The sequence below is a fragment of the Bombina bombina genome, chromosome 4, assembly GCF_027579735.1.
Source record: "Bombina bombina isolate aBomBom1 chromosome 4, aBomBom1.pri, whole genome shotgun sequence".
Taxonomy (NCBI): Eukaryota; Metazoa; Chordata; class Amphibia; order Anura; family Bombinatoridae; genus Bombina; species Bombina bombina.
In genome coordinates, this window is record NC_069502.1 from 966,449,499 (window position 1) to 966,477,350 (window position 27,852).

Here is a 27,852-nt window from a genome sequence, read left to right on the forward strand (position 1 = left end):
GTAATGATGACCCGTGGACTGATCACACTACAGAAGAAAGGAATTTATCAGGTAAGCATAAATTATGTTTTTTGCAATTTTGGTGACTAGTTCTGACATGTCAAAGTTAGCTGAAGCAGAGGCACCACGATCCTGTGAAATGTCAGGGCTAGAATCAAGATTCTTACTACCTTTCTTGTCTTTCTGTTTCGGTGGCATAATTGGGGATCAGCTCTTTGCTTGTGCTATGTATCTTTCCATGGGCCCTACTCTGGAGGGACAGAATTGTCAAATATTGGCTCAAACCCTATTGTGAACAGTGCAATATGTGTTATTGAATACTCAATAGTGAGTATTCAACAATATATGTGCTAAGGGAACAACCTAATTAGGTTAATTCAAATGTATACGTGAAGAGATTATACAAGTATATATTTGTGACTATGCAAAAACAAACAGCAAAATAGAGTGTATATTTTCCCCTTTCCTTTTTTTTTATATATATATATATATATATATATATATATATATATATATATATATATATATATATCCTCCCTTTCCCCCCTTTTTTTGTGGTTTAAGATGCCCTGTCAGGCGGGGCCACCTTCAAGTATTTAGGCTATTATATTCCCAGGTAGTAAATTCCAATAAGCACCAAAAGGCTATCTAATCAAGTATAAATCCTTATTAATACATCATAAAGTAAAGGAGTAGCTTCTATCACAAATTTCTCAGTTAGAGTTTTTTAAGCAAGAGACAATATTAAATGTATGAGACAATATGTGTGGCCTAAAATATACTTTGTCACAGATTATATAAACATATGTTCTTATAGATCACATAGTCCAGACAGTATTCCAGGACCTTTGGTAGACCCCAGTATATCCTAGTGATAGGTTAGACAGAGAAGTTAATCCAGGCCAAACTGTATTTCTTCACAGTAAAGTTCTATCACCCTTTAGAACCAAACATGACCTCTCCCTGTGTATGGGGCACAGGGTTCCAGCAGCAGCAAACAAAGTAAGTACCTTTAGACCTTATAGGCCGTGTTCCATTCGCTCCCACGGGAGTTGCGGAATTTACCCGTCTCCTGGATCGTTGGCTGCAGTATCGTATGCTCGCAATCAGGACTACCGGCTTACGGGCTCACCTGATGCAGACATTGCGGGATTTGCCTGTCCCCTGGTAGGACCACATGATTACAGTGCGGCTGAGAGGCTATCAGTTGCCGGCTGGGAGGTATGGGCTACAGCACCCAACAAATTCCACAGCAATTAGAATGTCTTGCATCTGGCGCTTGCTTCTGATAGAGATAGGTGAAGCGGTAAGCAAAAGAGAGGTGCTTCAGCCACAAAGCCACACAGGGCGACAGCAGGACTTCCACATCGAGGACCTAGGATCTGTTGACCGGGCCGGTTGCACACTCGGCCAAAGCACACTACGATGGGGGTGTTGGTGAGCGTCTCACTCACAGCAAGACATAGAGCAACAGCGTCTTAATCGCTCTTCCCCTTAACGGAAGTCAACCTCGGTCTGTTTCCATCTTAATGGGAGGAGAGTCCACTGCTTCATTCATTCCCCACTCCCTTCATCCCCCAGTCATTCTTTGCCTTTCGTCACAGGAGGTTGGCAGAGAAGTGTCGGAAGATCGGAGTAGTCTCTTATGGAGGGTAGTACTCTTCGAAATGGGACTGAAGTTTTAAGTAGCCCTGTCAGCCTCTCAGTGAGAGCATGGGTGAATGTTAGATTCTGGAGATGCAGGGAGAGTCTTTCTGCGAACCCATCCCGACTCAGTTTAACAGCTCCATTAGCAATCAGCATTGACAAGTTTCACTGCCTGCTTTTCTTCTCTAAAGTCCATGTCAGGAGCGATGCTACTAACCTGTCACACTTGAAGGGCCGTGTTCCTGTTCCACGGCGTTGATTCTGGTAAGATCCCATTTATATATATATTTAATAGCGCATGTAGACAGGGTCACACTGTGGCTCCTTCTATCTTTATAGAATCTAGGGTAATACCCTCGGAAGGGGGCTACTGAACAGGGGGGAGTTTATAGCATAATATTGTTTATTGTGTTTTTACTGCATTTGTGTGAGCTGAGGCTCTGTCAGTGTGGAACATAGTTCATAGCGAGGGATTGAGGCGGGCCTTTTTTGGCACGGTTTTCTCTCGGTTGCAGGGGCGGTCCTGCATGGTACTCCATGTGACCGGGTGTGGCCTCTGCAACTTCCTCCTTCTCGACCTGTGTTCAGAGGAGACCAAAGCTGTTCTTGTAGACTGGGTCATAGGAGGTGGTGAGTGCCCCGGCCATTGGGATATAAAGGTGCCATTTATTTTTTTATCAAGTCCGCAATAAAGGCGCAAGGTATGGAGGACTCTGATATGTTAGAGGATACTATCTCTTTATCTAAACCCATTAACTGTGTATATTGTGAGGAGGTTCTAGTCGAGCCGCCTACGCAACTCTGTTCCACATGCTTTGATAATATTGCTATTTCCAAAAAGAATAAGGTATTTAGTACGACTGAGCCGTCCACCTCTGAGGGTTCACCACCCCGCAAGGTGCTTTCCCGGCAATCATCTCCGATTACACAAGCAGTTCCCCAGGGCACTACTAATCCTCCTGCGAGAGGGGCCCTTTGGCCTCCAGACTTGGCTGATCAATTACAGACAGCGGTTTCTGCGGCCATTAATGTGATACCTCGTCCTACTAAGCGCAAGCAGAAGGAACGGCACAGCTATCTGTCCCAGAGGGGTTGTCGACTCCATTGGATGTCTCTGACAGATTATCCGCTGAGGAGGACAACTCCCACTTATCGGAGGATGTCGCTTCTGGGTCAGAATCAGTTACGTCTAGGCCTCCGTCCCCGGAGGAGCCTGATTTTAAATTTAAGATGTAGCATTTGTGCTTTCTGCTGAAAGAGGTGCTTGCTATGTTGGAGGTTCCGGAACCAAAACTACCGGAGGAACCTTTGATCGCTAAACTGGATAGGGTTTATGAGGTCAGGGTAGTGCCCCAGGCCTTCCTGGTTCCAGTGAAAATGGCTAACATTATTAAGAATAAATGGGAGAAACTTGGTTCGCCCTTTTCCCCCTCTTCTTCTTTTAAAAAGCTTTTCTCTGTCCCAGACGGGCAGCTTGAACTGTGGATGGTCCTATCTTTAAGCTCGCTAAGAGAACGACTATTCCACTGGAGGATAGCTCCTCTTTCAAGGAACCCATGGCTAAAAAGATGGAGTCCATGTTGCGGAAGTTGCTCCAACTTAGGGGGTTCGTTTTTCAACCAGCGGCGGCGGTCGCTGCGGTGGCTGGTGCGGCTACCTACTGGTGTAATGCTCTATCAGCAATAGTCGAGGTGGAGACTCCTCTTGATGAGATTTTAGAACGAATCAAGGCCTTAAGAGTGGCTAATTCGTTCATTTGTGATGCTAACATGCAGATTATTCGCCTGAATGCTAAGACATCAGGGTTTTCTGTTTTAATCCGCAGGGCTCTGTGGCTTACGTCGTGGTCTGCTGACATGACTTCTAAGTCTCGTTTGCTTTCCCTCCCGTTCAAGGGGAAAATTTTGTTTGGTCCGGGCCTGGATTCTATTATATCTACGGTCACGGGTGGCAAGGGTGCCTTCTTGCCTCAGGATAAGAAGGCTAAACCTAAGGGTTCTACTTTTCATCCCTTTCGTGCGGAGCAGTCTCAGCGCCCGCAGCCTGCCGCAAAGGCGGAGCATTCCAAGGGATCTTGGAAGCCAGCTAACTCTTGAAACAAGTCCAAGCAGAACAAGAAGCCCGCCGAATCAAAGTCGACATGAAGGGGTGGCCCCAAGTCCGTCCTCGGACCATGTAGGGGGTAGACTATCTCTGTTTGCGGAGGCTTGGAGAAGAGACATTATAGACCCATGGGTTCTGGAGGTCGTTTCCCAGGGTTACAGGATAGGTTTCAAGTCTTATCCGCCCAGAGGCAGATTCCTCCTGTCAAACATATCTTCAAGACCAGAAAAGAGAGACGCCTTCCTAGGGTGTGTGAGGGATCTCTCATCTCTCGGGGTAATGGTCCCAGTCCCTCTGGCAGAAAGAGGTCTGGGGTATTATTTAAACCTTTTTGTGGTCTCAAAGAAGGAGGGCACGTTCCTTCCAATTCTGGACCTAAAGGCCCTAAACAAATTTTTGTCAGTCCCATCGTTCAAGATGGAGACGATCAGGTCGATTTTGCCCCTGGTTCAAGAAGGGCAATTCATGACGACTATAGGCCTGAAGGACGCTTACCTTCATGTTCCAATCCACAAGGATCACTTCAGGTTTCTAAGTTTTGTCTTCCTGGACCAGAACTTTCAGTTTGTGGCCCATCCATTTGGTCTGGCGACTGCTCCAAGAGTCTGCACAAAAGTACTCGGAGCTCTTCTTGCAGTAGCGAGAGCCAGAGGAATTGCAGCGACTCCTTATCTGGACGATATCCCCATTCAGACTCCGTCCTACAGTCTTGCGGAGGACTACTCGAGAGCTCTTCTCCTTCGGTCCCACGGGTGGAAGATAAACAAAGGAAAGAGTTAATTGGTCCCCAGCAACAGGGTGACATTTCTGGGTACGATAATAGATTCTTCAGTCATGAAGATATTCTTGACAGACCAGAGACGTTGCCAGCTTGCGTCCAACTATCTAGCTCTCCAGACATCTTCCAGAACATCTGTGGCCAGGTGTATGGAGAGGATCAGGTGTAGGGAGATTGTGACCACGGATGCAAGTCTATCAGGGTGGGGAGCTGTTTGGGGTGCCAAAAGGGCACAGGGCAGATGGACTCGAGAAGAGTCAAGTCTACCTATAAATACTTAGGAACTTCGAGCAATATTCAATGCTCTGAGGGCTTGGCCCCTCCTGGGGTCGTCCCGATTCATCAGATTCCAGTCAGACAACATTACCTCGGTGGCTTACATAAACCATCAGGGGGGACAAGAAGTTCCCTAGCCATGAGGGAAATATCTCAGATTCTGGAGTGGGCGGACACTCACAATTGTTGGCTCTCAGCAATCCACATTCCGGGTGTGGATAACTGGGAAGGGGATTTTCTGAGCAGACAGAAGTTTCATCCAGGGGAGTGGTCCCTCCATCCCGAGATGTTCGCGGAGATCTGCACCAGATGAGGGACGCCGGAGATAGATCTCATGTCGTCCAGACTCAATTGCAAGCTACTCAGATACGGGTCACGATCCAGGGATCCCCAGGCGGAGCTTATAGATGCCTTGGCAGTACCCTGGAACTTCAACCAGATTTACATATTTCCTCTGTTACCTCTTCTACCTTGGGTAGTGGCCCGCATCAAGCAGGAGCAAGCTTCGGCTATTCTGATTGCTCCGTCGTGGCCGTGGAGGATGTGGTTTACGGATCTGGTGGCGATGTCATCTCCGCCGTGGAAGTTACCTTTTCGCAGGGATCTGCTGGTTCAAGGTCCTTTTCAACATCAAAATTTCGATTATCTGAGGCTGACTGCGTAGAGATTGAACGACTAGTCTTAGCCAAGTGAGGATTTTCGGAAAGAGTGATTGGCACACTCGTTCAGGCCAGGAAGCCGGTCACTCGTCGCATCTACCACAAGGTGTGGAGGACCTACTTGTCCTAGTTTGAGGAACGAGGATATCCCTGGCATAAGGTCAGGGTATCCAGGATCTTGGCTTTTCTCCAGGATGGTCTGGATAAAGGTCTTGCTGCCAGTTCCCTAAGAGGACAGATTTCAGCTTTATCCGTACTGTTGCATAAGAAGCCTGTGGAGGTAGTATCAAGTCGTAACATCAATCAGGAAATAGTGGTTCCTTCTTTGTGTCCTAACCCTTCTTCTTCAAAGGAGAGGTTACTTCATAATTTGGACGTGGTTCGGGCGTTGAAGTTTTATCTTCAGGCCACGAAAGAGTTTAGACAGACTTGGTCCTTATTTGTTGTGTATTCGGGGAAGCGCAGGGGGCAAAGAGCCTCTGCTACTTCTCTATAATTTTGGTTGAGGAGTATAATCCGTCTGGCATATGAGACAGCGGGTCACAAGCCTCCTCAGAGGTTACGGCTCACTCGACTAGGGCTGTGGCCTCTTCTTGGGACTTTAAGATTGAGGCCTCTATGGAGCAGATTTGTAAGGCGGCCACTTGGTCTTCCTTACATACTTTTGCAAAATTTTATAAATTTGACGTTTTTGCTTTGGCGGAAGCAGCTTTTTGGGAGAAAGGTTCTGCAGGCTGTGGTCCCCTCAGTATAGGGTCCACCTCCTTTTACCCTCCTGTTTTTTTTCATTCAGTGTCCTCTAGAGCTTGGGTATTTGTTCCCACAAGTAATAAATGAAGCAGGGGACTCTCCTCCCATTAAGATGGAAAACATAAATTATGCTTACCTGATAATTTAATTTCCGTTGATGGGAATAGAGTCCACTGCACCTGCCCGTTTCTCCGGTGGGCGGACCTAAATTTATATTAATCTTCTGGCACCATTTATACCCTGATATTTCTCCTACTGTTCCTTGTTCCCTTAACAGAATGACTAGGGGATGAGGGGGGTGGGGGAGGTATTTATGCCTTTGGCTGGGGTGTCTTTGCCTCCTCCTGGTGGCAAGGTTCTTAATTCCCACAAGTAATGAATGAAGCAGTGGACTCTCCTCCCATCGATGGAAATGAAATTATCACATAAGCATAATTTGTTTTCTTTTACAAGATATGCCGAGTCCACGGGTTTCATCCTTACTTGTGGGATTTATCCTCCTGCTAACAGGAAATGGCAAAGAGCACCACAGCAGAGCTGTTACATAGCTCCTCCCCTAACCCCTCCCCCCCATTCATTCTCTTTGCCTATGCTAGAAATAGGAAGGGTAAAGTGATAGTGGTGACAAAATTATAGTTTTAATTTCTCCAATCAAGATATTTTTTATTTTAAATGGTACCGGTGAGTACTATTTTGATCAGGGAGGATATGGAAGAAGATTTCTCCCTGAAATTGATGATCTTAGCAGCAGTTACTAAGTTCAATTATGGTTCCCACTAATCTGAAGGTAATGATTGAAACTCTTCAGTGTGAGGACGGTCTCATGCAGTAAACAGCATTTGAGGTATGTGTCAGCCTATTTTTCTTTGAAGAAACTTGGTATATCAGAATTGGCTGTATTTGGTTCCTTATAATGGTAACAGGGTAAGCAGTAGTCCTAAACCATAAGGGGAGTTACTGTCATACCGGGTGTTTTATTTCCTACATCATTGCAGCACATTTCATAAGCAGCATATTAATTGACACTGGGACTTTTATTTTCACAAATTTTATTATAAAACAGTAAAAGAGGTTTTATTTGATAAATAGTCGTTTGGGGACCACATGGCTGTTTTTAACCGCTTCCCATGTGGTAGTGCACAGATGCACAGTTTACTCTGAAGGAGATAGCAGACATTAGCTCCAGTTGGGCCCTATCTGTGTTTTACACTATCCGGATTGGTGTCGATTCGTTTGGCAGTTATCTGGGGGCAGGTAGGCGCCACAGCAGAGCTGTGGCGAGGTGCAGGGGTCATTATTTATAAAATTGTATTATTTTTTTAAAGTAATATTCCTGTAAAGAGTAAATTCAATCCTTGCATGTGAATGCAATAATTTTTGGCAATTTATATGTCTATATCTACTTTTTAAACGTTCATAGACGTTTTTAAGTGTGCTTAGGAAAAAAATTGTGTGTTTTTATTTCTTAAAGGCACTGTACTCGTTTTTTGAAAAATTGTTTTTGTTAACAAATAAAGTATTTACCAACTGTTGTGGTTATTACTACTTTGTTCAACATGTCTGACATTGAGGAAACTCATTGCTCTATGTGTTTAGAAGCCATTGTGGAACCCCCTCTTACATTGTGTACCTTTTGTACTGATAGAGCCTTACACTGTAAGGAACATATTTTAGGAAATGAAAATATGTCTAAGGATGATTCTCAGTCTGAAGAGAATCAGGATATGCCATGTAATTTTCCTCAAGTGTCCCAACCTTTAACACCCACACAAGTGACACCTAGTACATCTAGTGCGTCTAATTCTTTTACTTTGCAAGATATGGCTGCAGTTATGTCAACTACTCTCACTGAGGTATTATCTAAACTGCCAGGTTTGCAGGGTAAACGCAGTAGGCCAGGTATTAACGTAAATACTGAACCCTCTGATGCTTTAGTAGCCATTTCCGATGTACCCTCACAATGCTCTGAATTGGGGGTTAGAGAATTGTCTGAGGGAGAAATTTCAGATTCAGGGAATATGTTACCTCAGACAGATACGGACTTAGCATCCTTTAAATTTAAACTTGAACATCTTCGCCTGTTACTCAGCGAGATCCTAGGGACTCTGGATGATTGTGAACCTATTACAATTCCTCCAGAAAAATTGTGTAAGATGGATAAATATCTAGAAGTTCCTACCTACACTGATGTTTTTCCGGTTCCCAAAAGAATTTCGGAAATTGTTAGAAAAGAATGGGATAGACCAGGCATACCGTTCTCTCCCCCTCCTAATTTTAAGAAAATGTTTCCCATATCAGACTCCATCAAGGACTCTTGGCAAACGGTCCCTAAGGTGGAGGGAGCAATATCTACTCTAGCTAAGCGTACAACTATACCTATTGACGACAGTTGTGCTTTCAAAGACCCTATGGATAAAAAAATTAGAGGGTCTTCTAAAGAAATTATTTATTCACCAGGGTTTCTTGTTACAACCTGCTGCCTGCATTGTTCCAGTAACTACGGCGGCGGCTTTCTGGTTTGACGCCCTTGAGGAGTCTCTGAAAGTAGAGACGACCCTAGACGACATTTTGGACAGAATAAAAACTCTCAAACTAGCTAATTCTTTTATCACAGATGCTGTTTTTCAGATTACTAAATTAGCAGCAAAAAATGCAGGCTTTGCCATATTGGCGCGCAGAGCGCTATGGTTAAAATCGTGGTCTGCTGATGTATCATCAAAGTCTAAACTGTTAACTATTCCTTTCAAGGGTAAGACCCCATTCGGCCCTGAATTAAAGGAAATCATTGCCGACATTACTGGAGGTAAAGGCCACGCCCTTAAAAACCTCTTAAGATGAGGGGTAAACAAAATAATTTTCGTTCCTTTCAAAATTTCAGAGGAGTACCCTCTGCTTCCCCTTCCACCAATAAGCAGGAAGGAAATTTTGCTCAATCCAAGTCTGTCTGGAGACCTAATCAGACCTGGAATAAGGGTAAACAAGTTTCTTTATATGTTTACGTTGATTTAACATATTTTACTAAACGGGCACTGTTTCATATACCTTTCAATGCGATAGTATAAGTGAATTTAAAATTGCAAGCTCTATCTGAATCATGAAAGTTTAATTTTGACTTTCATGACCCTTTAAAGGGCCAGTAAAGTCAAAATTAAATATTCATGATTCAGATAGAGCTTGCAATTTTAAATAACTTTCCAGTTTCCGTCTATTATATAATTTGCTTTATCTTTTTGGTATCTTTTGTTGAAGAGCATACCTGAGGAGGCTCAGGAGTAGCATTGCGCAGCTGCTGATTGGTGGCTGCACATATATGCCTCTGGTCATTGGATCACCCAATGTGTTCAGCTAGCTCGCAGAAAGTGAACTGCTCCTTCAACAAAGGATACCAAGAGAATGAAGCAAATATGACAATAGACGTAAATTGGAAAGCTGTTTAAAATTGTTTAAATGTTCTGTCTGAATCTGTTTCTTGTCCCTACGTGATTAATTTCCCTATCTAATAACTATGCTATAAAGTACATATTTTCCTTGTCTGATCCATATATTAAAATGTGAGACACGCAAGTCTCCAGCATTTGCCACTATCTTCTAAAATGCACGCTCCAGTGCATTACACAGATGTGGGTTCCTGCTAGCATTACTTGCAATCGGCCATGAAAAGGGTGAAGGAGATGAGGTTACAATAAAATGTATTATTATGCAGTATACCTAAATTATATATTTTCTCCCCTTTTCCTTAATTTACTTTCAATTGTGGATTTTACAATTCACACGAGAGTCGGCATGCATACTCAAGATTTCAAATGTCTTACACTGACACAGTATATGTGTCCCAGATTGTTTTTTGCTGAGGAAGTAAGATACTTTTGAAACTGCAAAACAATGCAAGTTTTGTTAACAAAATGATAGTTTCTTCTTAAAGACACGATGAGTCCACGGATCATCTTCATTACCTATGGGATATTCACCTCCTGGCCAGCAGGAGGAGGCAAAGAGCACCACAGCAAAGCTGTTAAATAGCTCCTCACTTCCCTCCCACTCCAGTCATTCTCTTGGCCTGCGTTAGTGATAGGAGATGGCAAAGTGAGGTGTTAGAAAAGATTCTTCAATCAAGAGTTTATTATTTTTAAAGGAGTGCCAGAGAGTGCTACTTTGTTCTAGGGTGTAGCCTAGTCCAGATCAGTCTCCACAGCAGAGCTTTTGGTGGCTTTAAAGCAATAGGAACTGGTGGGACATAATTCTCACTGCGCCTCCTATACATGTTGCTGCCCTAATCCAGGTAGCCTAAGCACTGTTAACTCAGGCTGATCTTCTTCCACAGGGCTATGGGAGGGAGAGGACCTCTTACACCTGCTGGACTGTCCTGCTGTCGGGCAGAATACAAAGGTAAGTGCTAACTTTTTATTCTGGGTCTGAAACGCACAGAAGGATTCAGGACAGAGGAAGTATAGCACTTTACTGGGACATATATCTCCTATATATAGATTTAGGAGGATTTTCGGACAGCATGTTTATAGTAGGCACTGGGGCTGAGGAGAGTGGCTTGTGGGGACAGTAAACCGAACTGGATTCCATGAGGGATATGCCCTATAACAGTGAGGGCTAATCCACTATTGCCTTTATATTTTTGTAGGCTGGCTCAATTCAACTGTATAAGTACGTTAGGCACATTTTGTACTTTTTACTTGTATGGTAATTTGCCCTCAGGTTCAAAAAAGTTTTCACTTTCATCTCCCGGTATTCTATTCCTTACATAATAATGGCTACTGGGAGACCATGTATTATTACGCCCATGAAGGGCGGGGTTTAGTTTTAGCGCCGTTTTTCAGCAGCGTATATTGTATTTCTCTACCCTGCAGTCTCTGAGATGTGTCACGCCCACGAAGGGCGGAGCTTGGGGCCGACTTAGCCCGCACTTGCTCTTCCGTTCTATACGGAGTTAGATCGGTTTCTGGTGGCTTTGTTAGTTAAACATGGGTTATGCTAGGTGAGCCCGGTTAGCGCTATAGCTGCGCTCCGGATCTGTTTATAATCTGTCATGTCCTTCTTAGGTACATGAAGTTTGAGAGAGGTTTCAGCATTAGAGGGTGCCTCAGCAAGTTTTCACTGAGGTTCTGCCCGTGTTTCTATGTTTTGTGCACTAGTCTAAGCATTTTCACACACACTAAGATAAAAGGTTACTGTTTTAAAATTTAAAGAGACAGTAACGTTTTTATCTGTTTCTCTTATTTTAAATAATTTTACTATGTATTTGTTTAATCCATCGTTTGGGTTGTTGGATGACACAAAAACAAACACTAAATGAATGCTTTTTACATTTAAAGAGACAGTAACAGTTTTTCTCTGTTAATCTTTATGTAAAGAATTTCACTGTTTTATTGTCTACTCCATCCTTTGTGTTTTAGGATGGAACAGGAACACACAATTAATGAGTTTCTTTTTACATTTAAAGAGACATTAACAGTTGTATCTGTTAATCTTGATTAAAAGTATTTCTCTGTTTATTTGTCTAATCCATCCTTGTGTCTTGGGATGGAACTGGAACACACAAAAAATTAGTTACTTTTTAATGTTAAAGAGACAGTAACTTTTGTGTCAATTAAAAAAAATATATATATATATTTTTTTAACCTTCTCCTGCTATGGGAGTCTGTTGACTATGGTCAATCTATGCCACAAATTTCTTCTATAGTGTCCCACAACATATTATAGCCCGCATGCAGTGCCCTGCGCTTCCTCTAACTCTCAGTTTGGAATTACTGTACATTACTAGAGGAATTAATTTCAATCAGTTAGGTGATTGTTTTGGTAGTTGTTATCCCAACTGTTTCTTCCCTGTTAATGAAGGGTGGAAGATACTTCGGGATTATCTAATAGAGAATTCTCAGGCTCAAATGGAATAATATGTTTATTTGATCCTGAGGTTGTTTTTCTCTGTTTTTTAGCTTGATTACCTCCATTTGTTACTTTAGGGGGTTTTAGCTACCCTGGGCGACTCAGACTCTGCTGGTTTTATCTAGTGCGTCCAGTAAGTTGTTAAGGAATGGAAGGAACCGCATTTCCTTTAATTATAAAAGGATATTTTCCATAATCAGCTTAGCTATGGAGGCTGGAAAAGCATTCACTAGGGTGGGCGGAGTAGTTTCCAGCTTGGCCAAGAGAACTACCATTCCCTTAGAGGATTGTTGGGTTCGAAGGTCCTATGAATAAGAAGTAGAAGGGGACGTACAGCAGGGCTCATAATGGCAACCAGCTGTGTATTTTGCTGCCGTCACTAGTGAGACAGCATATGGGTCTCATGCTTTTTCTGATGTTACTAAGTCAGAATCTCCCCTGGATAAGGACCCAGGATAGGATGAAAGCCTTTTAGTTGGTTACTTTATTTCAAATTTTTCCCTTCAAGTTATCATTCTGGGAGCATAGGTTTCAGGGTTTTCTGTTCCAGCTCACAGAGTGTTATGGTTAGAGTATGTTCTAGCGATGTCTGCTCTAAGTTTAAGCTTTTAGCGATTCCTTGCAAGGGGAAGACCTTGATGGGATCTGGCTTGATGAAAGTTATATCCTTTGGAATTCACTTAACCTGCTGTTGAATTGGACACAGCTTGAAGGACATGCCTCCGATCCGGGACCGGATTTTGTAGAGGACAGAATTACGCCTTCGCTCAGATTTGGGTTTGAAGGATCCCTGGGCTATAGACATAGTGTCCCAGGGATACAATCTGGAGTTCCAAAATTTTCCTCCTCGAGGAAGATTTCTTCTTTCAAGATAAACCTGCAAACCAGATAAAGAGAGAGGCGTTCTTACATTGTGTAAGAGACCTTTCCTCCCTGGGAGTGATTACTCCCGTTCCTGTACAGGAACACTGGCAGGGTTTTTCTTCAAATCTGTTTGTAGTTCCCAAGAAGGAGGGAACTTTCAGACCTATTCTAGATCTCAAGAGTCTAAATAAGTTTCTTAGAGTTCCATCATTCAAGTTGAAAACTATTCGTACCTTTCTTCCATTGATCCAGGAGGGTCAATTTATGACGACAGTGGATTTAAAGGATGCATATCTACATGTTCCTATCCACAGAGATCATCACAAGTACCTGAGGTTTGCCTTTCTGGACAAACATTTTCTGTTCGTGGCTCTTCCTTTCAGTCTGGCCACGGCACCCAGAGTTTTCACAAGGGTTCTGGGATCTTTGGTGGTGGTTCTACGACCGCGGGGCATTGTGGTGGCGCCTTATCTGGATGATGTTCTAATCCAGGCGCCATCTTGTCCACAAGTAAGGGATCATACCGATATTGTTCTATCCTTCCTGAGAACTCACGGATGGAAAGTAAATCTAGGAAAGAGTTCCTTAATCCCGAAGTCAAGGGTGATCTTCTTGGGAACTCTAATCGATTCTGTATTGATGAAGATTTTTCTGACAGAAGTCAGGAAATTAAAGATTATAGATACCTGTCGAGCACTTCAGTCCACTCCTCGGCTATCAGTGGCTCAGTGTATGGAGGTAATCGGACTGACGGTGGCGGCAATGGACATCATTCCGTTTGCTCAATTCCACCTCCGGCCTCTGCAGTTAAGCATGCTCAGGCTGTGGAATGGAGATTATGCAGACTTGTTTCCTCGAATAATTCTGGAACAGGAGATGAGGGATTCTCTTCAATGGTGGTTGTCTCTGGATCATCTCTCCCAGGGAACCTGCTTTCGCAGGCCGTCCTGGGTGATTGTGACAACAGTTGCCATGCTCCTAGGATGGGGAGCCGTCTGGGGTTCCCTAAAGGCTCAGGGAGTGTGGACTCAAGCAGAGTCTCTTCTTCCCATCAACATTCTGGAACTGAGAGTGATCTTCAATACTCGCCTGGCCTCAGTTAGCTCCGGTCCAGTTCATCAGATTCCAGTCGGACAACATAACGACAGTGGCTTACATCATTCAGGGAGGAACGAGGAGTTCCTTAGCGATGACCGAGGTAGCCAGGATAATTCAGTGGGCGGAGGTTTACTCTTGTCATCTGTCAGCGATCCACAACCCAGGGGTGGACAACTGGGAGGCGGATTTTCTGAACAGGCAGTCTTTTCATGCGGGAGAGGGGGAACTCTATCCGGAGGTGTTTTCCATCCTGATCCTCAAATGGGGTCGGCCGGAGTTGGATTGCATGGCAGAATGCCAAGCTACCGAGATACGGGTCGAGGTCCAGGGATCACCAGGCGGAACTAATAGATGCTTTGGTGGTCCCTTGGTCCTTCAATCTTGCATACCTATTCCCTACGTTTGCACTTCTTCCTCGGGTCATTGCTCGAATCATGCAGGAGAGGGCATCGGTGATCCTCATTGCTCCTGCTTGGCCTCGCAGGATTTGGTATGCAGACCTGGTGAGCATGTCATCCCTGCCACCTTGGAGACTTCTGTTGAGGAAATACCTTCTCATTCAAGGGCCTTTTCTTCACCCAAATCTAGTTTCTCTGAAGCTGTCTGCTTGGAGATTGAACGGTTAATCCTATCCAAGCGGGGGTTTTCTGAGTCGGTCATAAAGACCATGATTCAGGCTCGTAAGATATGGCGTAAATATCTTTATTGGTGTGAATCCAAGGGCTACTCATGGAGTAGAGTTAGGATTACCAGAATTTAGTCTTTTCTCCAAGAGGGTTTAGAGAAGGGTTTGTCGACAAGTTCCCTAATGGGTCAAATTTCTGCCTTGTCTATTTTGTTACACAAACGTCTGACAGATGTTCCAGATGTGCAATCTTTTTGTCAGACCTTGGTTAGGATCAGGCCTGTGTTCAGACCAGTTACTCCTCCATGGAGTCGGAATTTAGTTCTTAAAGTTTTTCAAGGGGCTCCGTTTGGGTCTATGCATTTCTTAGATATTAAGTTGTTATCTTGAAAAGTTTTATTTCTTCAGCTCGTAGAGTGTCTGAACTCTCGATGTTGCAATATACTTCGCCTTATCTTATTTTACATTCAGATAAGGTGGTGTTACGGACTAACCTAGGTTTTCTTACTAAGGTTGTTTCAGACAGAAGCATTAATCAGGAGATTGTTGTTCCTTCCTTGTGTCCTAATTTTTCTTCTCAAAAGGAACGTCTTCTGCACAATTTAGACGTGGTCCGTGCTTTAAAATTTTACTTGCAAGCGACTAAGGACTTTCGTCAGTCCTCTTCTTTGTAATTTTCTCTGGAAAACGTAGGGGTCAGAAAGCTACGGCTTCCTCTCTTTCTTTTTGGATGAAGAGTATCATCCGCTTTGCATATGAGACTGCTGGACGGCGGCCTCCTGAGAGGGTTACGGCTCATTCCACTAGGGCTGTTGCTTCCTCATGGGCATTCAAACATGAAGCTTCTGTAGAACAGATTTGCAAGGCTGCAACTTGGTCCTCTCTTCACACTTTTTTTAAATGTTACAAATTTGATACTTTTGCCTCGGCTGAAGCTGCTTTTGGAAGAAAGGTTCTTCAAGCAGTGGTGCCTTCTGTTTAGGTTCCCTGTCTTGTCCCTCCCGTATCATCTGCGTCCTCTAGCTTGGGTATTGTATCCCATAAGTAATGAAGATGATCCGTGGACTCATCGTGTCTTTAAAAAGAAAAGAAAATTTATGCTTGCCTGATGAATTTGTTTCTTCTTAGACACAATGAGTCCACGGCCCACCCTGTTCTTTTAAGACAGGTTGTTATTTTTTGTAAACTTCAGACACCTCTGCATCTTGGCTTTTCCTTTCTCTTCCTAACTTCGGTCGAATGACTGGAGTGGGAGGGAAGGGAGGAGCAGCTGTGCTGGCCCGGAGGTAAATATCCCATAAGTAATGAAGATGATCCGTGGACTCCTCTTGTCTAAGAAGAAACAAATTTATCAGGCAAGCATAAATTTTCTTTTTAAATGTTTTTAAATTGATTTTGTTTTCACATCTTTTGCAGTGTAGTGGTAAATTGCTAATTGATGCAATGTGTGTATACAAAAATGAGTGTTCCTTTAACCCCTTTTCAGAGAAAAACTTTCCCAAAATACCGGAGAATGTTTAGCATTTTTGCTATCACTCCATTTAAATAGAAATAGAGCCTTGTTGTTTTTTTATTTACCTATCAAAACTATATATATATATATATATATATATATATATATATATATATATATATATATACAAAACACGGAAGGGAACTGCACTCTCATACCGGACCGGGTACACATCCTATGACCCTGCAACATGCTCAGCCCTGGGTGCCACTGGCACTCACAGGAAGCTGTGCTGTCCCCAGAGCCACAAGCAGTTAACCCCAGACAGGTCTGGGTGCAAGAACCATAGGGAAAATTACAAAACAAATTAATACAACACACAGAGAAAACCCAGCACTCACTTACAAGCTCTCAGCCAAGATTTAAAAGCAAAACTGGAAAGGTTAGTCACCGCATCTGGCCAAATGGGACAAGCTCAGGTACCACGTCAAGGTCCTCTCCAATACCTGAGACCCTAAAACAGCCACACAATGCAAGCTTTCAAATCCAAACAAACTGAAAACAAAAAAAGGGTGCACAGGAATATGTAATCACCCTAGACATATACAAAACACGGAAGGGAACTGCACTCTCATACCGGACCGGGTACACATCCTATGACCCTGCAACATGCTCAGCCCTGGGTGCCACTGGCACTCACAGGAAGCTGTGCTGTCCCCAGAGCCACAAGCAGTTAACCCCAGACAGGTATGGGTGCAAGAACCATAGGGAAAATTACAAAACAAATTAATACAACACACAGAGAAAACCCAGCACTCACTTACAAGCTCTCAGCCAAGATTTAAAAGCAAAACTGGAAAGGTTAGTCACCGCATCTGGCCAAATGGGACAAGCTCAGGTACCACGTCAAGGTCCTCTCCAATACCTGAGACCCTAAAACAGCCACACAATGCAAGCTTTCAAATCCAAACAAACTGAAAACAAAAAAAGGGTGCACAGGAATATGTAATCACCCTAGACATATACAAAACACGGAAGGGAACTGCACTCTCATACCGGACCGGGTACACATCCTATGACCCTGCAACATGCTCAGCCCTGGGTGCCACTGGCACTCACAGGAAGCTGTGCTGTCCCCAGAGCCACAAGCAGTTAACCCCAGACAGGTCTGGGTGCAAGAACCATAGGGAAAATTACAAAACAAATTAATACAACACACAGAGAAAACCCAGCACTCACTTACAAGCTCTCAGCCAAGATTTAAAAGCAAAACTGGAAAGGTTAGTCACCGCATCTGGCCAAATGGGACAAGCTCAGGTACCACGTCAAGGTCATCTCCAATACCTGAGACCCTAAAACAGCCACACAATGCAAGCTTTCAAATCCAAACAAACTGAAAACAAAAAAAGGGTGCACAGGAATATGTAATCACCCTAGACATATACAAAACACGGAAGGGAACTGCACTCTCATACCGGACCGGGTACACATCCTATGACCCTGCAACATGCTCAGCCCTGGGTGCCACTGGCACTCACAGGAAGCTGTGCTGTCCCCAGAGCCACAAGCAGTTAACCCCAGACAGGTCTGGGTGCAAGAACCATAGGGAAAATTACAAAACAAATTAATACAACACACAGAGAAAACCCAGCACTCACTTACAAGCTCTCAGCCAAGATTTAAAAGCAAAACTGGAAAGGTTAGTCACCGCATCTGGCCAAATGGGACAAGCTCAGGTACCACGTCAAGGTCCTCTCCAATACCTGAGACCCTAAAACAGCCACACAATGCAAGCTTTCAAATCCAAACAAACTGAAAACAAAAAAAGGGTGCACAGGAATATGTAATCACCCTAGACATATACAAAACACGGAAGGGAACTGCACTCTCATACCGGACCGGGTACACATCCTATGACCCTGCAACATGCTCAGCCCTGGGTGCCACTGGCACTCACAGGAAGCTGTGCTGTCCCCAGAGCCACAAGCAGTTAACCCCAGACAGGTCTGGGTGCAAGAACCATAGGGAAAATTACAAAACAAATTAATACAACACACAGAGAAAACCCAGCACTCACTTACAAGCTCTCAGCCAAGATTTAAAAGCAAAACTGGAAAGGTTAGTCACCGCATCTGGCCAAATGGGACAAGCTCAGGTACCACGTCAAGGTCCTCTCCAATACCTGAGACCCTAAAACAGCCACACAATGCAAGCTTTCAAATCCAAACAAACTGAAAACAAAAAAAGGGTGCACAGGAATATGTAATCACCCTAGACATATAGAAAACACGGAAGGGAACTGCACTCTCATACCGGACCGGGTACACATCATATGACCCTGCAACATGCTCAGCCCTGGGTGCCACTGGCACTCACAGGAAGCTGTGCTGTTCCCAGAGCCACAAGCAGTTAACCCCAGACAGGTCTGGGTGCAAGAACCATAGGGAAAATTACAAAACAAATTAATACAACACACAGAGAAAACCCAGCACTCACTTACAAGCTCTCAGCCAAGATTTAAAAGCAAAACTGGAAAGGTTAGTCACTGCATCTGGCCAAATGGGACAAGCTCAGGTACCACGTCAAGGTCCTCTCCAATACCTGAGACCCTAAAACAGCCACACAATGCAAGCTTTCAAATCCAAACAAACTGAAAACAAAAAAAGGGTGCACAGGAATATGTAATCACCCTAGACATATACAAAACACGGAAGGGAACTGCACTCTCATACCGGACCGGGTACACATCCTATGACCCTGCAACATGCTCAGCCCTGGGTGCCACTGGCACTCACAGGAAGCTGTGCTGTCCCCAGAGCCACAAGCAGTTAACCCCAGACAGGTCTGGGTGCAAGAACCATAGGGAAAATTACAAAACAAATTAATACAACACGGAGAGAAAACCCAGCACTCACTTACAAGCTCTCAGCTAAGATTTAAAAGCAAAACTGGAAAGGTTAGTCACCGCATCTGGCCAAATGGGACAAGCTCAGGTACCACATCAAGGTCCTTTCCAATACCTGAGACCCTAAAACAGCCACACAATGCAAGCTTTCAAATCCAAACAAACTGAAAACAAAAAAAGGGTGCACAGGAATATGTAATCACCCTAGACATATACAAAACACGGAAGGGAACTGCACTCTTATACCGGACCGGGTACACATCCTATGACCCTGCAACATGCTCAGCCCTGGGTGCCACTGGCACTCACAGGAAGCTGTGCTGTCCCCAGAGCCACAAGCAGTTAACCCCAGACAGGTCTGGGTGCAAGAACCATAGGGAAAATTACAAAACAAATTAATACAACACACAGAGAAAACCCAGCACTCACTTACAAGCTCTCAGCTAAGATTTAAAAGCAAAACTGGAAAGGTTAGTCACCGCATCTGGCCAAATGGGACAAGCTCAGGTACCACGTCAAGGTCCTTTCCAATACCTGAGACCCTAAAACAGCCACACAATGCAAGCTTTCAAATCCAAATATATATATTTATATTTATTTATTTATTTAGTAGACATCCAAAGTTGTTTATCTAGGCCCATTCTGGTATATTTTATGACACAGTTTTGCCACCAAATGCGATCATATAAAAAAAAATTATCAAAGGGACAGGAAACCCAAAATTTTTCTTCCATAATTCAGATTTAGAATACAATTTTAAAAATGTTTCCAATTTACTTCTATTATCAAATTTGCTTTGTTCTTGTTGAAGAGATATAATTTTATTTTTTTTAATTTTTTTTATTTATCATTTTTCAATACATTATATAATAAAATAAGATAGTGGAAGTAAGGAACCAAGATTAAACCAATAGAAATATCCACTGGATTGAGATAAATAAGTTCAAAGATAGTCCAAAGAGACCTTGAAGAATCCATGAGATCCACCACGTCAAAGCGCTGTATGTTCCTTAATAAGAATAATACAAATATAAACAGTTATTGAAAGAAAAATTATATATTTTAGAATTTATACATTCACTAAATAACAAAATAATGAAGGAAAGAAAACATTTAATAAATAATGACATCTTCTGCATTTAAATAAAATACCTAGTTTATCGTTGTAAATTAGTCTTTACTTTGTGTGTAAATCTATCACGGTATTGATTTTTATTCTTAGACTTTTACTTCCAGAATTGCTGCAATTTCAACATACAAATCCATCCGGTCCGTTAGTTGGTAATGTATTTTTTCCAGTGAGACTTTAGAGTGTACTTGAGATAGCCATTCCAGTACAGATGGAACCTTAGTTTGTTAATATCTAGGTATGACTTGTTCTATTCTGAGCCTTTGAAGGTTTAGGTATCGGCTTATATAATACAATAATACAATAATAGTAGGGTCTATTGGTGTTTGGATCGTGAGTAGCCTGTTTATCTCTCTTATTACTAAGGACCAATAGTTAGATCATTGATAGGTAGCGTGCACAAGTCTGGAGCATTACATGACAGGGAATAGTGCTGCCATATAGTGCTCTTGATAATGTATAACATTGTTGCAAAACTGCTTCCTTATAGTACTGAAGAAACATGCCCACTCCTGAACTTACATTCCTGCTTTTCAACAAAGCATAACAAGAAAACAAAGAAAATTTGATAATAGAAGTAAATTGGAAAGTTGTTTAAAATTGTATGCTCTGTCTGAATCATGAAAGAAAATTTGGGGTTTCATGCCCCTTTAACTTTTTCACAAACTTTGGGTTTGTTACTGACATAATTTACATACCACTTGTGCAGTCATAACACAAATGGTTGTAAAAGCTTCTCTGGGATCCCCTTTGTTTAGAAATAGCAGACATATATTGCTTTGCCATTGCTTTTTGGTAATTAGAAGGCCACTAAATGCTGCTGCGCACCACACTTCTAATATTCCCGGGAGTTAAGGGGTTCATTCGTTAGCTAGCAAGGGTAACATTATTGTGGTGTAGCTATTGCCCTCCCAACTGACACCTTCCACCAAACTGACCCTTACCTGATCCCTCCCAAACAGTTCTCTTCCCTCCACCCCACCACACCACACTGGTCATCACTATTTTAAAGGGACACTTAACCCAAATTTTTTCTTTTGTAATTCAGAAAGATCATGCAATTGTAAGCAGCTTTCTAATTTACTTCTATTATCAATTTTTCTTCGTTCTCTTGCTATCATTATTTGAAAAAGAAGGCATCTAAGCTATTTTTTGGTTTCAGTACTCTGGACAGCACTTTTTTATTGGTGGATGAATTTATCCACCAATCAGCAAGGACAACCCAGGTTGTTCACCAAAAATGGGCCGGCATCTAAACCTACATTCTTGCATTTCAAATAAAGATACCAAGAGAATGAAGAACATTTGATAATTGGAGTAAATTAGAAAGTTGCTTAAAATGTCATGCTCAATCTGAATCACGAAAGAAAAATTTTGGGTACAGTGTCCCTTTAAGTACTGGCAGAAAGTCTTTTTTTTTTTTTTGCATTGTAGGGGCCCCTCTCTAACTCTTCCCCCCCCCCCCCCCCCCCCCTCACTAGGAGCAGCCATTTTAGGTACTGGCAGCTGTTTACCGGTACCCAGTTTATAGGAATTGTATTATTATTTTTTAAATGTATTTATTAAATGTATTTATTAATAAAAAAAAAGGTTTTCTGTAGTGTAGGGATCCTACCTTTTTTCTAACATAATGACCATTTTTACAACATGTATTTTGTATGCAGACCTTTTGCAGTGTAGTTTATCATTGTATTTTGAGTTTTAGGATACATACTACATATGTTGAACTTTATGTCCCTCTGAAAGAACATTAAAACAGTTTGAGATTGTGCAACAAGGCTTTATGGACTATAGGATTGTGATGCTACGGGAAAACCTAGATTCATGGTGGTGTACTTTAAAGACACTAAACATTTACACTTATATATTGCATATTATGTTTATAATATACACCTACAAACTATTGTCACTCTGCATATTCTGGTGCATCAGATGTGCTCAAATTGAAGCTAGTTTGTGGAACCTACTAGCACAGTTCATGGTGGGATAAACAGATGTAGCTAACCCACAGTACCTGGTATTTTCTCTATAAATAAACTAATATATCTGAAGCTTGAAGGGTTTAAAAGGGTTTAAGAAACAATAGTGTTGACTTTTCATTCTTTCACTTTATTTGGTGAGGCATTAAAACCTATTGTTTTCCACTGTTTGTCAATTTAGCATTGCCTTTGTTTATGTCTCCAGCTCAGGCACCAATTTGTGTACAATAAACCTGACAATAATATATCTGACAATCAGACTGTAATTGCTCATTCTTAAAGGGACAATACTTAACTAAAAAAATGAGAGCAAACTATTTTGCTTGAGAAAAAAGGTTCATTTAAAACTAGTAAACTGAATTTGAAAGGAAAAGAATGTGTAAGTTTATGCTTATCTCATCTCTATGACAGATTGCTCATTTATGATAAAGGCGACTCCCAAAACTTTAATGGCAGACAAGAACATGCCTCTTTAAGCATGAAAACAAGGCGCTTTTTTTTTTTTTACTATTACCCTTATTTTCTGATGTTTCATTCACAATAGTACTGTGACCCTTAAAAATGGAATCTCCCTGTGAAATCTTAATTAATAAAAATATAAGCATTGCAGTTCATTATTTATTTTGCCTTCTTAAAGGGACATGAAATCCAAAATGTTTCTTTAATGATTAAATGGTGCAATTTATTAAAAAACTGCTTGTCAATTTTTCTTCATTTTCTTGGTATCCTTAGTTGAAGACTATACTTAGGTAGGCTCATAGGAGTGTGCACGTGTCTTTTGCACTTTATTTCAGCAAACATTACTACAAACAGTTACACTGCTGCCATAGACTGCTAAAAACATATGCATGCTCCTGAGCTCTTATGAGCCTACCTAGTTTTGCACTTCTTACAGAAGAATGAAGCACATTTGACAATAGAAGTAATTTGGAAAGTTTTTTTTTTTTAATTGTATGCTCTATCTGAATCATTAAAAAAATAAATTGGGTTTCACATCCTTATTAGGTGCGATAATGACTTAAACCTGCAACCTACATAGTTATCGGCTAGCTCAGAACACAAGTTCACTTGCAGCTATCCATAATTGGCCATTACAAAAGAACAGAAACCATGGATTGGGCAAATACTACTGATTATGGCCAGTGGTCCCTCTGGTTTGGGAGCATGTGAGTGATGTACTGTACTTTATTATGAATTGGTAGGGGAACATATTTTAGTTGGCCAGTACTCCTGATACATATATCTATGGAATTGTAGACATTTCTTCTCTGGGAACTTTGTTTTTTTTTCCAAATACAAAAAAAGGACCCTCTTGCGCTAAAAAAATGTGTTTTTATACTTCTGGAGAACTGTGTGTGGTGCTGTTACCGAGTAGACACAGGCTGTTTTGGGGTTTTGTGTTTGCGGCTGCTGATTGGCTCACTTGACCGCAGGACTAGTAGTGCTCTGTGACTAGTAGTGCTCTGTGACTCCAGAGCAGTACTTTGTGGGGGTTAAACACATAGACCTGATTATATTACATGCTGTAATGAATTGGAGCAGGTCATTTTTGCACTACAATGTTCCATTATGCTTTAACCCTAAAATCTAGTTAGAATTTAAAAGAGCCAAATAATGTACATATTATGCAACACATTTTTATTTATTTTGAGCCAATGAATGTGTTTTTTTTTTATTACCAGGCACTGACCTGTCTGAATGTTTGCAGTACCCGGACTTCAGTGTGGTAGTCCTCTACAAAAAGGTCATTATTGCATTTGGCTTTATGGTCCCTGATGTCAAGTACAACGAGGCCTATATATCATTTCTGTTTGTTCACCCGGAGTGGAGGAGAGCTGGCATTGCTACCTTTATGATTTATCATCTGATACAGGTAAACAGAACATGGATTTATATCATATTTACATGTGTGTATAGATGTGCATGTGTGAACTAGTGCTATTTAGCTGTAAAAACTGTCAAAATGTGCACTAAGATAAGAGGCGGCCTTCAAGGCCTTAGAAATTAGCAAATGAGCCTACCTAGGTTTAGCTTTCAACAAAGAATACCAAGAGAACAAAGCAGATTTGATGATAAACATAAATTGGAAAGTTGTTTAAAATTGCATGTCCTATCTGAATCACGAAAGTTTAATTTTGACTAGACTGTCCCTTTAAAGTTTAGGTCCATTTTGATGAATTAGTGCCCGGTTTTTAATAAACCTATTAAATAGAAGGGCACTTAAATTAATCAAAATTGACATTTCACCGTTTTCTTCAAAAACCAACCTTTTAATCCTGAATGTCGCTCCAGCGCTTCCCCCGGCTGTTGGAAGCCTCTGCAGACGTCAGAAATGACGAATCAGGCTTCCCCCAATCACAGTTCCCTTTCACAAAAATACCAGAATTTTTATGTTTTGCCTCATGATATTCTTGTCATTATTTGTATAACGTACACATTTTGTATTATTATTTCCTCCTTGCAGACCTGTATGGGGAAGGATGTAACACTGCACGTTTCTGCAAACAACTTTGCCATGCTTCTCTACCAGAAATTTGGATTCAAAACTGAAGAGTACATCTTGGACTTTTATGACAAATACTTTCCCTTGGACAGCAAAGAGTGTAAACACGCGTTCTTCCTCAGGCTACGAAGGTGATGTACTGCAGCTTCCCCAAGATGTGCAACTGATCTGAAGAATTTCAGTAGACCATTCTGGTTCATTTTAGATATAAGGAGTTGCTCTAACAACTTCTGTTGCAAGATCATCTACAATAAAGATTATTCTACATCTAATGTCCACTTGAAAAATAAATTTTCCTAGTCTGTATTTTAACTTTGTAAAGTTATTTACTCATGGTTATTTTTTTTTTTCTTCTTCTTCAAATGGAGTTTTCCACCTTGAAACAGATTTGTGCTTATTATGAAGCTAAATTACAAATGATGTCCTCCTTTGAGACTGAATATTGAGCCTTGAATGTATCTATGGTGACTAAATGTACCCATGCCAGCAAGCTTTGGTTCATTGCGTATTTGTTATGTGTCAAGATCTCTGTTGGAACTGGGAGAAAGCGTGAAACTGCAATATTTTGTCTTCAGAATGAAGCAACATAGTTGTAGAACAGTTGCTATTCTACCTGCAAGTACATAATGCTAAAGATTAGCCACTATGAATCATGTTGATTATGCTATTGAGAACAATAAATCACAGACTTCTTTAGGTTTGTTAATAAAGGAACAAAACAATTTTTTGTAAAGGGCTCTGCTTATTTTGTAAACCATGTATTCAGGTTAATTTAATATGGTCTGTGTGGCTTTGTATTCTAATTTGTAACCCAGAGAGAGAGGGGCACTCAAGTCAAAATTAAACTTTAAATTTTCAGATAGTGGACACAATTTTAAACAACTTTCCAATTCACACCCATTATAGAAATGTACAAAGTCTTTTTATATGCACACTTTCCGAGGCATCAGTTTTTACTGATTGGCTGATAGCTGTCCCATGATGCATTAGGAAGGAAAACATTTCTGATATTTCAGAAAAGAAATCTACTACTCGAATTTCAAACTAAGTGCTTTTGTATTGTCTCTTTATTATGCATTTATTGAATATTCCAGTCTTCTCTGTTTAGTGGTCCTTTAAAGGGACGTTAAACACTGAATGTACTTACCGAATGCTACGCAGTGATTCTCACACTGCTCATTTGCATTAAGCTTCTGACAGGTCACAATATTAAAGGATTTTCAATGTGTATTTCCTTGGACTGCTGTAAAGTTGAAAGACCCTGCAAAATGCATTTAAAACATTTATTTTGTATGTCGATAATTTGTACTGAAGTATCTAAAGGGTCTTTGAACGCCCCCATAAAATGTGCAGTTAAACAAGTAAAAAAAACAACAACAATGTAGTGCATATTGTGTTTTCTTTCTTAATATGAGGAGAGTCCACAGCTTCATTCCTTGTGGTAAATACAGAACCTGGCCACCAGAAGGAGGCAAAGACACCCCAGCCAAAGGCTTAAATACCTCCCGCTCTTCCCTCATTTCCCAGTCATTCTTTGCCTTTCGTCACAGGAGGTTGGCAGAGAAGTTTCAGAAAATACGGAGTAGTTCCTTATGGAGGGTAGTACCCTTCAGAATGGGACTGGAATTTTAAGTAGTCTTGTCAGCCTCTCAGTGAGAGCATTGACGAATGTTAGGGTCTGGAGATGCAGAGAGAGTATTTCTGCGTACCCATCCAGTCTTGTATTAACATTTCCTAAGCAATCAGTGTTGACTAGATTTCACTGCATGCTTCTATCATTCAAGTCCATGCCAGGAGCGATGCTACAAGACTGTCAAATTTGAGAGGCTGTGTGTCTGTTCCACGGCAGAGATTCCGGTAAGATCGTTTCATTTTTATACACATACGATAACGCAAGAAGATTTTTATCTGTATGGAATCCAGGGTTAATATCTCCGGAAGGGGATTGTTGAACAGGGGGGATTTATCACATAATTTACTTTATTATGTTTATGCTGCGACATGTGTGAGATGGGGTTTAGGCAGATGTTGGAACGTACAGGTTTTACTTTCGTTTTAAATAGCTGCGCAACCTGTTAGGTTAAGCATGCTTTTTCTTGTAGCAGGGGCTGTCCTGCATGGCGCACCACGTGACCTGGTGTGGTCGCACTGATTTCCTCTTTCCTGACCGTGCGGTTTACCGGAGACAAAGCGGTTTCTCTGTGGGGCCTGGGTCATAGGAGTTGGTGAGTGCCCCAGCCATTGGAGGGTATAAAGGTGTCATTTATCTTTTTCTATAGTTCATCTAACAGGCGCAAGCTATGGAGGACTCTGATACGTTAGAAGGTACTCCCTCTTTACCTAAGTCTAATACCTGTCTATTTTGTGAGGTGGCTATGGTATACCCGCCTGCTCAATTATGTTCCACATGCCTTGATAAAGTAATTATATCTAAGAAGGCCATTATGTTTAGTGCCACTGAGCCGTCCACCTCTGAGGAGTCTCCGTCCCGTAAGGTGCGCTCCCTACAGTCATCTCCTATTACACATGCAGCTTCCCATTGCACTACTAATCCTCCTTCTGGAGGGGCCCTCTTTACTGAACAGCTACAAACGGCAGTGTCTGCAGCCTTCAGTGCTTTACCTCGCCCTGCTAAGCGCAAGCGAAAGGTCAAATATTGCTATCCTTCTCAGAGGTCATCTACTAACTTATTGGATTTATCTGATACAAGATTATCCACGGATGAAATCGCTTCTGATACTTCAGAGGATGCTCTTTCTGGGTCAGAATCTGCTGCCTCTAAGCCTCCAGCTGCAGAGGAACCAGACTTTAAATTTAGGATTGACCACTTACGCTTTCTGTTAAAGGAAGTTTTGGCTACTTTAGAGGTTCCAGAACCTAAATTACCTGAGGAACCTTGTATTCCTAAACTAGATAAGGTCTACGAGGACAGGGTTGTACCACAGACTTTCCTGGTTCCCGTAAAGATGGTGAATATTATTAAGAATGAATGGGAAAGACTTGATTCTTCTTTTTCCCCTTCTTTTAAGAAATTATTCCCAGTTCCGGACTCTCAATTGGAGTTGTGGGGTTCTGTCCCTCAGGTGGATGGATGGCGCTATCTCCATGCTTGCTAAACACACTACTATCCCTCTTGAGGATAGTTCTTCGCTTAAAGAGCCCATGGATAAGAAGTTAGAAACTCTGTT

At 41.8% G+C, this 27,852-nt stretch overlaps 1 protein-coding gene across 2 annotated transcripts in view; it reads left to right on the forward strand.

The window, feature by feature from the left end:
- The window catches only part of KAT14 (lysine acetyltransferase 14), an 86,932-nt gene extending 61,546 nt beyond the window's left edge, over positions 1–25,386 (forward strand). For both annotated transcript variants that reach the window (XM_053711993.1, XM_053711994.1), the window contains 2 exons: positions 23,844–24,034; positions 24,626–25,386. In XM_053711993.1, coding sequence (XP_053567968.1) covers positions 23,844–24,034; positions 24,626–24,799 — 365 coding nt within the window. In that variant the 3' untranslated portion in view covers positions 24,800–25,386. The remainder of the gene's footprint in view (positions 1–23,843; positions 24,035–24,625) is intronic.
- Positions 25,387–27,852: the final 2,466 nt, after the last annotated feature.